Source organism: Sclerotinia sclerotiorum, genomic scaffold (genome assembly GCF_000146945.2).
Source record: "Sclerotinia sclerotiorum 1980 UF-70 scaffold_1 genomic scaffold, whole genome shotgun sequence".
Classification (NCBI taxonomy): domain Eukaryota; kingdom Fungi; phylum Ascomycota; class Leotiomycetes; order Helotiales; family Sclerotiniaceae; genus Sclerotinia; species Sclerotinia sclerotiorum.
In genome coordinates this window covers 1,486,885-1,500,741 of record NW_001820835.1, presented here as the reverse complement: position 1 = coordinate 1,500,741, position 13,857 = coordinate 1,486,885, and the positions used below count along the sequence as shown (strand labels likewise).

Here is a 13,857-nt window from a genome sequence, read left to right as displayed (position 1 = left end):
TTGTAATTATCTATAACGGGGAATAATGGTGATAAGAAAGGAAACGCACAGGATTTAGTTTCCATATATGATTCAATACTGCTTGACCTGTTGGAAACTTTCCTAATGACATTGTGTCTTTTGAGTAATTTCTAGCATCATGGAACCAAAAACCTTCTCAAAAATCTGGCTATCAACACCCGTGTTGATATCATTTGCTACTACATATAGAGTGAATTACTTGCTTTCTATCACTTTTCTAGACAATGAATAGGAAAGCAATCGGAACAGTGTACCTGATTGGCGTTCTGTCACATCAATGAATCTGAAGGGATCTTTGATGGTTTATCCCCTCCTTGATTACTAATTATTCTCTTTGTGACAAACAGAAGTCTAATCCAAGTCTAATGAAGATATAATATCACGCAATATCATCGTAGCTACCTCAAGAGACTCAGATGAATGAATACCTTATACTCATGATTATTTGAGTAAGTAGCTCGATGTACATCAGGTCAGTATTCAAAATGCAACCTTTTCCCCCTTTTTCAATTTCTCCATAAATATTATCTTAGCTCCAATTTATTTGCCTCAACGTCTCGCTAATGATAGAGAACTTTGAATTGTAGGTCTGACGTGACTGCACTGGTCCCGCATTACTGGGGTCCGATATGATGCCGATGCAGGTTCGAAAATAATTGTTTCTCCTGACGAATTATACATATCTCTGGTATGACTCTTTTCAAATTATCCTCTCAACTTTTCTATACTTTTATAACTATTCTCCATTGTTCTTCAAAATATCTCAGTTATCTATTTCAAATTTAAAACTAATTCGCCTTGCAGTACTCAATTGGATTAATCCACTGGCAGTTTTGGACAATGACAACTGAAGTTCAGTGCAACGGGCATGTCGATGCTTCACCGTTAATTTCCAATTCTTTGAACCACAATGACAGTCATCGAAGCTGGGTAGTACAGAAGTTTGGTGGCACAAGTGTGGGCAAATTCGCTGTGAATATTGCAGAAGATATTGTACGGTGGGTGCATTGTGGAACATTGCCAGTCAAAGCGATTCTGAAACTAATTAGGTTTTCAGTGCAAGCTTGAAAGATCATAGAATCGCAGTTGTCTGCTCCGCGAGGAGTACCGGAAAGAAGGTCGAGGGCACAACAAGTCGGTAAGGGTCTTCTGAAATCTGGGAGAATTGCGCATGAGTGGATATACTAATGCTGGTCTTTACAGATTATTAGAGATCCACGGTGTCCTTCAAGCAGTCAATTCTTTGAAAGACACAGATTCAGAACACTACCGGAGCTTGGCCAGCAAATACGAAGGGCTGGTGGATGTTATCTGCGACGATCACATTGCGGCAGCGAAGTCACATATACAGGATGAAGCTATAGCCTCGAAGCTGGCAAAGGACATTGAGACAGAGTGCAAGGAGATACGAGAATATCGATTAGCCGTTGAACGATGGCACCTAGAGATCGATTCAAGATCGAAGGATCGTCTTGTCAGTTTTGGAGAGAAACTTAGCTGTAGATTTGTCGCAGCTTTATTACAAGATAGGGTAGGCTATCTCACATATTTCAAATTGCCCGGTGCTTACAATAGTCTATAGGGAGTTGATGCCGAATACCTAGACCTCTCAGACGCAATACATTTCAAGTCGCCGAAGGGAATGAACTTAGAGTTTTACAGAGACGTGGCTGTGGCAATAAAAGAGAAGATAGACGCCTGTGAGGACAGAGTGCCTATTATTACTGGATATTTCGGAACTGTCCCAGGTGGTTTAATGGACGGAGAAATTGGACGAGGATATACGGATCTTTGCGCGGCATTAGTGGCTGTTGGAGTCGCAGCAGAAGAATTGCAGGTATGGAAAGAAGTTGATGGTATATTTACTGCAGATCCCTCGAAAGTGCCAACCGCGCGGCTTTTGTCCACTATAACACCATCCGAAGCAGCGGAATTGACGTTCTATGGTTCCGAGGTCATCCATCACTTGACTATGGACCAAGTAATTCGAGCGACCCCACCCATCAGGATCCGAATTAAGAACGTTAAGAACCCGCGAGGAAATGGCACAATCATTCTGCCTGATCCTATATTAGAACCTTCACAGCATACCCATAGCAGAAGTCCAAGCCCTGCAAACTTAAGAAAGACGCCCAAGCGCCCTACAGCCGTTACTATCAAGGACAAAATATCCGTCATAAACGTACACTCAAACAAGAGATCGATTTCGCACGGGTTCTTCGCCAAGGTGTTTTCTATACTGGATAGTCGACAGATATCTGTTGATCTTATTTCTACCAGTGAGGTTCATGTCTCTATGGCCGTTCATTCAGCGCACATCGCCGCAGAAGAGATGCAGCGGACCAAGGCGGAGCTCCAAGAGTGCGGCGAAGTAAGCATCCTTAGTGAAATGGCCATTCTCAGTTTGGTAGGATCGGAAATGAAAAATATGGTTGGAATTGCCGGCAAAATGTTTTCTACCCTAGGAGAAAACAACGTCAATATCGAAATGATATCTCAGGGTAAATTTAGAATCTCCGTCCCATGCATCGATTCGATAACTAACAAGCGACATTCAGGGGCGAGTGAGATCAACATATCTTGTGTCATAGATGCTTACGAAGCCACACGCGCGATGAACATATTACATACAAATCTTTTCACATTTTTAGAATAGATAAAGAGAATATTTCAAGGGAATGGGCGTTTGGAATTATAGAATTGGGCATGGTGCATTGACGGCATTAAAGGCTTTGGGAGTGAATTAATACACGTATCCAGAATGTGTATGTTTATTTTTCGTTGTATAGAACTTGAAACTACCTGTTTATACTCTGCTGCACACAGTCGCTCATGCATTGGTTCTGATCTCGTTCCAACTCGATGGTTTATCCCGATCATCTTTAGCTTTTTTACTCTATTTCTAGGGGCATTCTTCTCGTTTCTTCAAGATCGCAATCAAATCGGCTACCTATTAAACCAGATAGGAGACCAACAATGAGACGGTTTTGATTTCCCAATTCGTTTGAAAGATTGAATATATCTAAAACAACAAGTAAACAAAGCCTGCTTGGAGACTTTGGCTTTTCGAACATTCAAAGCTTAGATCTAGTCTGCTCCTTCGGAAAATTCAATGCCACGACCGCGGTGAAATGGAGCCTCATTGAGATTTCGGGTCAAAAGTTCAGAAAACTTTCTTGGACACTTCAATCCCGTTTCAAGTGAAGCACACAGCATGATCTTAAGTCGAGACATTGTGATGATCTGAGATTCTATTCCCAGAACGGACTTGGTCGCAACACCATAATCATCCTAATATGTATCTCGACCAAAGCAATGCTGAGTGCCACTGCCATGCGACTATCAAGTGCCGCACCGGAAGATAATCGCCTTCATGCACCACTTTTCACACTGTCAGAACTGGGGTTGGACAATACAATATCACATGTGCGGGAGCTTTATGTGCCTGTTTTCGGCTCCCCTCGCTGCGTGATATTATCTTCCTCCCGCTCGATGTAGCTTTCCGCACCATGCTAAGGAAATAGCAAGCACTATGTCTGATAAGCTACTGGGTGGATACTTCGGACGATTTAATCTAGTATTGCTTGATTCTGTCTCATTTGCTATGAGTAGATTGTGCAATTCAAGATTGACATACGACCAAGCTGACAATTATCAACCATCAGAAGATCAAGATTATGAGCCTCACTTAACACAAATCTTCACCGATTACAGTGTAAGACGCCGATTTTCCTTTTTTGGCATATGTCAGAATCTCGTTCGATGTATGTTCGTCTCATTCTATCATCATTTTGTTTGACGAAAACTATTATCAGGGTTATTCTTTCCACATATGATATTTCTCCAGCTGTTTGTCTTCAACAGTGTCAAGCCATCATTGATCAAAAATTGGCTGCACACTTCGGATGATATATGGTCCGATCTCCAATGTCCAATCTCTACTCAAATATTGCCAAATGCACATGATTTTCGAAATTTTGAAGGTAAGAAAGTATGCACCATCTTTTATAGATATTTAAGTAAGAAAGTTTGCTAGGATATGAATCATAACTGGCCCTCATCGCGTTTGCAGAGAACTGCTCTCTGCAAGCTAACCCCAGATAACGTGCTAGTGTGGTCCACTATACAAAACCCCAATTCCACAGCATAAACTAAATCCCCACCGGCTGTACAGCATAGCGCATACATGTACATACATCAATGCACGCACGTATAGGTACAGATCGTATATCATGTCTAAGGGAAATCGGTTCGAAGTTAAGTTGCTTGGTTAATTACCTCTTTCTCTGTAAAGGTGTTACGACAAAAGCAGTAAGTACCCGTTTGTCAATGTTGCATCCGTAAGGCTTCTCTGCTTCTTCAATATCGGACCATTCAACTGGTTGTTCAGGACTGCTAACTCTGTAGGGCAATTTACAACTTTGTGGAACCATTTTCTATGATTAGGTGTAATTAGTAGGCAATTTTACTTATTTGCCTTCCTTGCGTTGTTGGCAAACGAACTCTGAGGTTTATTAAAATTGATTCGAAAAATATAATGAAGCAGGTCTTTAACCTCTTCATTTATTCAAGCTTGGATAACTAACCGAGGATCAAACTGTACGGAGTAAGCATGATATCAGGAATTCACGATTCATGATGCGCGTAAGTGTAAAGCTATTGGCTAAACTCAAGCTGAACAATCACAGCTAAGAAGTAGCTGCAGCTTTCGCTGACCACAGCGGCCGGTATTGTGTCACGAGGAGAAAACACTGCAGAAGTCGTTGCCATCATGACAACGGAGGTTTGAAAAATGGGGGATGAGAAAAATATGTATGTATCAATAGGGAATCCAAGAAAGCAAAGTGGCACAAGATTACTCGCACCACAGCCAGGAGAAATGAGTGTTTGGCTGTCTTAGAATTTGTAGCTCCAAGAATGAACACATTCTTAGAATCAGGTTTCTATTTTTCGGTGCAGCAGAGCAATTTGGAATTTGAGAAATATTCCATTGGATAGGATACCGACGAATGGTGATCTTGGCCGTTATCAACCCTTGGATGATTGGTATCATCAAGAGTGTGTTTTGACTGGCTCAGGACGCGATGGCTAATCTCATTTCAGAACATTCCTGGTAAAGTATCCAGTACATATCGGTATTGTCCGGTGATTTTTTTTTCAAGAAAATGAGTCTCTTCTAATGTTCTGTCTAATCAGCTCGGCAATTAGGAGTATTTGAAATTCATCACTTGTAGCACGAGAGAGATGTTTGTGTTCCTAGTGGACATAGGCGGACTTATCTACGTCTGATCATAGCGAGTCAAACTGATCTCTGTACAAATCACTTCTAATGTATCAGATAATGTGGGCAACGCCCAGCTGCTCCTCTCGGTAGTGTATCCCGAATTTGGCGGTGTTGATTCCCAAGTGGGTTATTGTCCCGATTTGAAAACGAATATACTGAGCAAGGTGCTGCGAAGATACTGGACGCGGATTGATAGAAGCTACAAGGCTGTATGTAGTCTTGCACCCAGTCATCATTGGACAAATTCATTGCAAAATACTCGGGAAAAATAACCTTAGACAAAGGTGTAGGGGTAGCAAGATTTATCAGGCCTTTAGAAAGTTGAGCCGCCGTAACTACGTCCATTATTAATCTGAGAGTTCAGATCCAGGTTGTTTGACTGATTCTATCATGCTACACGTTACACACGGCTGCAGTGACTACCGGGCATGTGCTATCCATATGTTCTGTTACTATTTCTGCCATCTATACTTTGCCTTCATCGTATTTTTATCTTTTCTTCCTTTTGGCTCAAAGAGCCCCAAAATTTGGTCCCGAGCTTTCGGTCGCAACCCGCTTCTCACAGTGCTTTCGATCACTTTATGCAATCCAAAAGCCTCTCGTATTAGATTATTGCCGGACTTAACATCGTAATTCTCTTGGGCCTTTATATCTTGCGTTTCATGTCTATAACGGATGAATGTTGGAGCAATCGAGTTTATTAACGTTTTGGGCATATCTCAAACACAACAAAATCATACTCATTCTACCTTGGCAGAGTTTGTCCGTGAAGCCGGACAATAACTGGACAATCTTACCTGGTTGATCAATAATAAATACTTAAGTTTTACAATAATCTGTGGCCATGTATATAGCATCGACCATATAAAAGGACCCATAACACAATCATTTTATCCAAGAGAGAACCACCAACTTCATTGCATGATAGAATACATAATTTTCCATCATGGGTTGGGTAACTATGATTAACGGTCTTTTGGCGATTCTAATGCTTATTGGAATTTAGGTGGAGAAGACGAATATGACCGTGGCGAAGAGCCCCGTTGGAAGACGATTCAGGTTGGAATTTTCTGGGCATAGATATGAGAGGAAAGGCTCCAGGTTTCTGACAGAAGTGAGAGCTGGTCTGGCCACTTTTTTCGCTATGGCGTATATCATCTCAGTCAATGCTTCCATCGTATCAGGCAAGTTATAGAAAAATACCTCAATAACGTCGCTGACACCTCCCAAGCCACCGGAGGAACATGTATATGCCATTATCCCCCTGATTCCACGGATCCATTTTGCCTAGACAGTTCAACGGATCCCAGTTACCAGATATGCGTTCAGGAGGTCAATCAAGATCTGGTTACAGGTACGGCAGCGATATCTGCTCTAACAAGTTTTTGCATGGGGGTTTTCGCAAATATGCCCATCGCTCTAGCTCCAGGCATGGGGCTTAATGCGTATTTTGCCTACCAAGTTGTCGGAATACATGGTCAAGGACCCGTCTCATACAGACTAGCATTAACAGCTGTCTTCATTGAAGGGCTCCTCTTTGTTGCACTTTCAATACTCGGATTGAGGCAATGGCTTGCGCGCGCAATACCCCGAAGCTTGAAGATCGCCAGCGGTGCAGGTATCGGGCTCTACCTCGCTCTCATTGGACTCACTTACAGCGCGGGAATCGGTGCTATCACAGGCAGTAATGCTGATGTACCTCTTCAAGTAACAGGTTGTATACCTGAATTCATCGCCCCAGACGGAACATGCACGTCGGGTAAAATGCGAAGTCCGACCATGTGGCTTGGCATATTCGGTGGGGGAATGTTCACGGCGTTCCTGATGATGTATCGTGTCAAAGGTGCCGTCATAGCAGGAATCCTCCTCGTCTCCATCGTTTCATGGCCGCGCAATACTTCCGTAACCTATTTTCCTGCCACCGTTTCCGGCGATGCGGCTTTTGAGTTTTTCAAAAAAATCGTCACTTTCCATCCCATTTCTCGAGTGCTAGCTGCGCAGGATTGGAATATCACTGGAGCTGGCGCTGGACAATTCGCTTCCGCGCTTGTAACCTTTCTTTACGTCGATATCCTTGATTGTACGGGAACATTATATTCGATGGCGCGTTTTTGTGGCGCCATCGATGAAGATACTCAGGATTTTGAAGGCAGTGCCGTGGCCTACCTAGTCGACGCCTTTGGTATATCTCTAGGCTCTTTCATGGGCTCTCCGCCCGTCACTGCATTTATTGAATCTGGCGCCGGGATCTCAGAAGGTGGAGTAACAGGTCTCACGGCCGTCACTACCGGCTTTTGTTTCTTCATCAGTCTGTTCTTTGCCCCAATCTTCGCTAGCATTCCTCCCTGGGCAACTGGTTGTACCCTCATCCTCGTTGGCGCAATGATGGCGCGCGCATGCACAGAAATTAATTGGCGATACCTGGGCGATTCTATCCCGGCTTTCTTAACGCTAGCCATCATGCCTTTTACATATTCGATTGCCTACGGACTAATCACAGGAATCGTCACATACACGCTCCTCAATACTTCCGCATGGGCCATGGCAAAGATGTCAGGAGGAAGAATCATGCCGCACGACTACGAACTGAAAGATTACTGGACATATAAAGTACGAGGAGGTCTGCTACCGGGGTGGGTGCGCCGAGCCACGAGGGGAAAGCGAGATTTTTGGAGAGAATGGGATTTCGATGCCGAGGAGATGGGCAGGAAGGTTAATAGTGTGAGGGGACATAAAACACGGGGAAGCGTGGCGAAAAGTCACAAGAGCGCGAGGAGTCATGATGTAGTGACGGTGAGGAAGGATGAGATTGTTGGAATCCCCAGCACGAGTGGTCATGGAGAGAGAACGTGGGAGATGCCCGAAATGGCGTTTCCGAAGTGTGTGGTTGGAGGTATTGGAGAGGCGATTGGTGGGGAGGAGAGGAGGGAGAGTTTGAGGACGGTGAGTTCTGCTGCGAGGAGTCTGGGGAGGAGATCATGATTGGAAGGGTTATATTCTTAGGTGGTTTTTGTGGGTGGGTGGGCAATAGTTGGTATTGGACAATATCCTGGATAGGAGTTAATTGGTTATGAGGGAGGAGGTTTCTGGATATACATGTGCGATATGGATATGGATATGGATTGGATTGGGTAGACGACGTAGATAGATTAGCTGTTTATATTCTTCAACACCTTTAAAGAAATTCGCTCAAGAGTCGAAAAAAGCCTGAGAAACTCAAGGATAATCTATGAAATGAATAAATCGACTACATGATGTCAAAGCTCACCATTCAGAGACTTTTATGAAAACCTAATTAATTCACTCTCTGGAAAACTGGATCAGTATTCTCAGATAGCTAATAGCTATTCTCACGCTTTAACGGTTGCTCTTATAATTTATCCTTCCTACCAATATTTAGCAGCTCGCAAAACAACCTACTAAACACAAACCTCTAATCGCCAAACAGTCTAAATACAAGCCACTAACCCGCCCCAACAGCCTAAACCCCTCCCAAGGAAGTGCCAAAAACAAGTGAGAAATAAACACCATGATATCCGCGGCGCTCGCGGCCAGTCCAAAGTATGGCTATACACCTACACTCATAATAAAAGTACACGATTCGACACTATCGATGATCGTAACCTAGGCACTACAGCTAGAATTCACTTTCATACAATGACAAGAGTGAAGGCATGCATAGATACTATCTCAATGTCAAGAACAATTCAAACATTGAGGGGTGTTATGGTAAATCAAATTGTTGGAGACAAGTTGCAAATCGGGTAGTAAGATTACAGTGAGGCACCCAAACCTTGTAGGTCATTCCATCCTACTCAAATACAGAAGGCAAAACAATCGTTAAACAGAACAGCTTCGATTTCATAGTATTTTGAAGCGCACAGAGAATCCATTGTAAGGGCTTGGCCCATAACTTTAAGATGTTCGCTCAAATTAGAAAAAGACTTAAGTACCCTTATCGATGTGTCCTTCCTGATATGTCATATCCCGCTGTGCCATCTCTCAATTGCATGTACCGTAGTATCGATGCAGCCTTGTTCCCATTCCCATACCGAGTTTAACCTTGAACCTAGGTCATCATTAATCATAGCAGTCGTATCATTCGTAAGAGTTTATTCATCCGTCCTCCTATTACCCCTCATCCTATTACCTCTCCTTCCCTCTCCTTCCCTCTCCTTCCCTCTCCTTCCCTCTCCTTCCCTCTCCTTCCCTCTCCTTCCCTATCCTTCCCTCTCCTTCCCTCTCCTTCCCTCTCCTTCCCTCTCCCCCGCTCCCTTCTTCCGCTATCCCCCTCTCCCCTTCCCTTCTCTCCTCCCCTTCTCTCCTCCCCTTCTCTCCTCCCCTTCTCTCCTCCCCTTTCCCCCCCCTCTTCCCCCATCCATATAAGCCTGGCCCGGGTGCAGGCAATTCCAAAATAGCAAAATAAAATGAGCTAAATGAAGGAAGGTATTAATAACAGAGCATTCTCGTAAGAGTGGTATTCGCCATTGGATGTTCCGTATAAAGTTTCGCCCGGGCCGGCTAGTCAACTACTCTCTCCTCCACCTTCTGGATCAACGCTTTCAGTAGAGCCAGTAGATGATTTTCTAAACAAAGCTTTTGCTTCTTCGAACTCCATCTCATGGAGCTTCTTCTTCTTTTCGATTTCCGGGTTTGGCTGAGCTGTATTATCGTTGCCAAGTAGCGTGTGTCCCGGTACGGCCTCGAATTCTCCTTCATCGTCGTCCCCTTCTCCATCACTGTAATCATCACCACTCATGATCGGACTATCAAGCTGTGCAGAACTAGGACTCTTCACAAGCATTTCTGGACTTTGAGGTCGAGAATCAAATCCACTGGTACAGCTTGTTGCTTCGCTTTTGCCGGAATCTATCTTTTTGAGAGGTCGACTACCCTCAAGAGTAAATGGCGTCAATGTAGGATCGAACTCCGCTGGTAAACCGAGAGCTGCTGCAACGGCGTGCGCCTCAATAAGAGGGCCGATCGCGCTCTCGAGATTGCTTGCAACGATTGATGTTTCATGGCCATTTACTCCACTCTCTTGTAAGATACGACTGTAACTTTGGCGTGCAGGATCGGCATCTCTTTTTTGTTTCTTCTTTAACCTCTTCTCCGTAGGTCTTACGACAACAACAGGTATAGGCGAATACTGTAAGCACCATTTCGAGAATGAATTTCTATTCCCTACCAACCCCTGAAAACCACCCAGACTTCGCCCTCGAGTTCCAACGATAAGCATTGCAGGTTCGTAAATTTGAATCTGGAGAGGCAGATTGTTAGTAAGTGGCATCAAGCTTTCGCGAACGATTGAAAAGTACAAACATACCATTTTTTGAAATGTGGTATGGACTTTTCCTATGGCATACTCCAGTACAATACTAACAGCTCTATTGTCATCATTCTTTTTCTGTATAGCATCCAGTAGCTCTCTTGCCTCCTGCTGGTATTGCTTGATCTCCAGGGCTCTGTCAGTGATCATTTTCGAGTCTTTATCAACAACCCTCAAACAGATAATTTGGTCCCCATCATCAACGAGCTCCTCCAGCATCCACTGTAAAGCAATGTCCGAATACGAATTTTCATCTATGCCGACCATAAAAGTCCTGGAGGATCGCTTGTACTGATATCCCTCATGTTTAGAGTTTTGTGTGTAGCTTCTGGTATTCCTCTCTGTGGGCTCCGAAAGTGATCCAATGCTGTCGAAGGAGACTTTTCCTTGAAACTTTCTATTTAGAGGAGCCATTAGCGTTAGATCTAAGTGAAGCAAAGAAATATTAAGGCGGTAATATAAGAATGCTTCTAATCAACCATTGAGAGTTGTCTTTGCGCGATAGATATAGAAGCCAAGTGGGGTTGATCACCCGCCCCCAGATTTCGGCCGCCAGGATCCGGGAAGGAAAGCTTGAGATGTCACAAAGTACTTATTTGATGGTACCATCTTCTTCTTGCCCTACGGCGTACTAAATCTTTGTCCCATAAAGTATAGAGAATCTGACAAAGAACTTACGGTGGAGGAGGTGGACTCGAGCCTCTGAGGCGAGGACGGGTCAAAGGTTTCCCTTTACCATTTCCTTCTTTTAAGGGCCGCGGTCCTTTCGAACTTCCTCTGAAAGATATGCTTGACATCGAGTTTAGCCGTTGGCTAGGTAGATGATTATATTGGACATGTTCGGTGATAGACCTAAGCTTTGGAGAAGTAAAATAATCTGCATTTGACGGTGCAGGAGTATTGGGTGAAAGAGGAGATTTTGGAGATGGCGAATCTGAACTTTTGACGTGTGGGGAAGTAGATGCTGACATGGTAGGTGGTTGTTCAGTTATATACTAGACATATGGTCTATTCGAAGTGACCCTAATGTATCTTTTCCAATACTTTTGTGCTGAATGAGGTGGGCATGAGAACCTTGAGATTGTTGGTTTGGGATTTGTCAAAGTGGATGGAGGAAGTGGTCCGTCCTAGGTAGCTTCAGGCGAGAAACAGCGGTGTCGTACTAGGATTATTTGAAGATTTATTATTCATGCCCAGATGGTGAAGTTTTAAGGTGTCTGGAATACTTAAGCAGAGTTATGGATGAATCAACGGTTGTGTAAGCAATTACTTACGTTATTGGTAGCCTTTATGATACATATTGAATGCCAAGGCAGCCGCGCCTTCCTTTTAGCCTTGCGAATGCTTTACAATACAGGGGAAGTGGTAAATCATGCACATAATTTCAAAGTTATCCAGTACACAGAGGGTCCATAATTTTGCTTCATAATTTATTTTATTCTACTCGTGAGGCTCCTCGCCTTCATGCCATTTTTGACAGACCATTTCGTAGATTTGTCTTTTTCACCCCCCCCAGTACGCCATACCAATGCCATAGAGTGAAAGCAATATTGTCAAGAGAAAAGCGTGAAAGGTGTTTTAGTATGTGCGAGCAAGGTTTCTGAGGTACCAATCCACCAACTTGCGGCCGACCTTGGCTTCAGAAATATGAATAAGATCCTGAACAGATGATTAGCAAAATTCCACATCAATTTACAGCTTTTACTTACCCCTTGCATTGCGTAATCAAGATCATTAGAATTGACTACTTCTCCATCCAACAATCCATTATCGGTCCATCTGATTTGTCTGCTGCGTTGCTTGTTGACCAATAACCATCCTCTCAGCTTCTCCGGTTCAACCTCTAAGAATCCGGCCAACTTCTTTAAATCCATAGTGGTGTATAATCGAAGATAAGACTTCACAGTTGGGCTCCACATATTTGTCTTAACCTCATCCATGAAGATAGATAGATGGTGCTCGAGAGGGTCAACGTTCAGCTCCGGGTTGTCGAAGTCGGGAGGAGTAGGAGAAATGAATTTAGGGCAAGCGGAGCGGAATAGCTCTTCGAAGATGGGGAGGGACTCTGGTCCACCGCGTTGAAGCTTTAGGAGTTGATCACCATACTTCTCGCGGAGAGCAGTGTGTATGGTGTCATCAAGACGAGTTGGGTGGAAAGCGACACAGATGGCAATGAGAGCGTACATTTGATCGTTCTTCTTTGAGATTGAGTCATATTGTGCGTTCTTTTGGAAATTCTTCGTTCTTGAAACGTAGATCAAGATGTGGCTGAACATGCGGATGGCATCTGCGTATCTGCGCATCATCATGTATGAGAATCCCACATAGTAATAGGTAGTGAAATGGGCGGCCATAACACGTGCAAACATAGCTTTCTTGTTAAGCTCGATATCGTCAAGGGTTTTCAAAGCGAGACTGAAATCACCGAGAAGACAATGAACTCGCAACAATCCAATGATGGAGAAGTATCCGAGCATTCTGTACAAGGACTTTGAACCGTAATCACCAGCGACTGCCATGGGCTCTTCGTTGCGCCTCATGGCAGCTAGTTGCTCGTTGATCTGCGATCTCTGGATGAGAGAGTATAAGACGTTGAGAACGCTGTAGCATCCCCATGTGTTTGGCGCTTCACGGAGGATTTGAATTTCCTCCTCATTTGTTCCTTGACGCGCGACGCGGTTTCTGTATGAACAGAAAGAGTTGAATTGGTAGATAAACTCGTCGATAACGTCCCAAGCCCAGTAGTACTGTAAGTAATTAGCATATCATACCGCCAATGAATGAACAAAGAGCTTACAGATGGAGGTTCGAGGTCAACTGGCCCGTCGGAGTTCAAAATAAAGTGAAACAAACTACAATAATTATCGTAGCTTGCAAACTTGACTTCCAGAGGAGCAGAAAAGTCCAAAGGTTGTGCAGCAGCAGCAAGCCTCGACTGAATATCATCCGTCTGTTGTGCCATGCTCATCGAATTGACTTGTTCCAACTCTTCCATTCCCTCATATTGAACCTGCTCCTTGTAGTCGTTTGCGAGAGCCTCCTCCTCGATATCAGAGTCATCGTCCAAGGCTCGCGATGCGATGCCTCCATTTTGAAAGGCGCTCATGATGCTGTGATTTTGCTCTGAGTCGTCGTCCGTCGAAAAAAATATGGTTCAACCCCACCAATAGATTCAAAATCAAAAATCGCGGGTTCGGTTATCTATTATAGGGCTAGTAACAAT

At 43.8% G+C, this 13,857-nt stretch overlaps 5 protein-coding genes across 5 annotated transcripts; 2 read left to right on the top strand and 3 right to left on the bottom strand.

Annotated features, from left to right (window-relative positions):
- Positions 1–861: 861 nt before the first annotated feature.
- Positions 862–2,677, top strand: SS1G_00574 (hypothetical protein; the record flags this gene model as incomplete). The annotated part of the gene is made up of 5 exons (XM_001598435.1): positions 862–1,019; positions 1,079–1,159; positions 1,225–1,552; positions 1,604–2,522; positions 2,580–2,677. 5 exons carry the CDS (start codon positions 862–864, stop codon positions 2,675–2,677), a joined length of 1,584 nt encoding a protein of 527 aa, XP_001598485.1.
- A 1,618-nt stretch (positions 2,678–4,295) lies between these two features.
- SS1G_00573 (predicted protein) lies at positions 4,296–4,791 on the bottom strand (the record flags this gene model as incomplete). The annotated part of the gene is made up of 2 exons (XM_001598434.1): positions 4,296–4,457; positions 4,738–4,791. The coding sequence occupies 2 exons, from the start codon at positions 4,789–4,791 to the stop codon at positions 4,296–4,298; spliced, it is 216 nt and encodes a 71-aa protein (XP_001598484.1).
- Positions 4,792–6,712: 1,921 nt separating this feature from the next.
- On the top strand, positions 6,713–9,073 carry SS1G_00572 (hypothetical protein; the record flags this gene model as incomplete). The annotated part of the gene is made up of 3 exons (XM_001598433.1): positions 6,713–8,248; positions 8,754–8,818; positions 8,899–9,073. 3 exons carry the CDS (start codon positions 6,713–6,715, stop codon positions 9,071–9,073), a joined length of 1,776 nt encoding a protein of 591 aa, XP_001598483.1.
- A 370-nt stretch (positions 9,074–9,443) lies between these two features.
- On the bottom strand, positions 9,444–11,431 carry SS1G_00571 (hypothetical protein; the record flags this gene model as incomplete). Its single annotated transcript, XM_001598432.1, has 5 exons — positions 9,444–9,673; positions 9,839–10,454; positions 10,494–10,565; positions 10,632–11,031; positions 11,313–11,431. 5 exons carry the CDS (start codon positions 11,429–11,431, stop codon positions 9,444–9,446), a joined length of 1,437 nt encoding a protein of 478 aa, XP_001598482.1.
- Positions 11,432–12,212: 781 nt separating this feature from the next.
- On the bottom strand, positions 12,213–13,740 carry SS1G_00570 (conserved hypothetical protein; the record flags this gene model as incomplete). Its single annotated transcript, XM_001598431.1, has 3 exons — positions 12,213–12,293; positions 12,344–13,381; positions 13,432–13,740. The coding sequence occupies 3 exons, from the start codon at positions 13,738–13,740 to the stop codon at positions 12,213–12,215; spliced, it is 1,428 nt and encodes a 475-aa protein (XP_001598481.1).
- Positions 13,741–13,857: the final 117 nt, after the last annotated feature.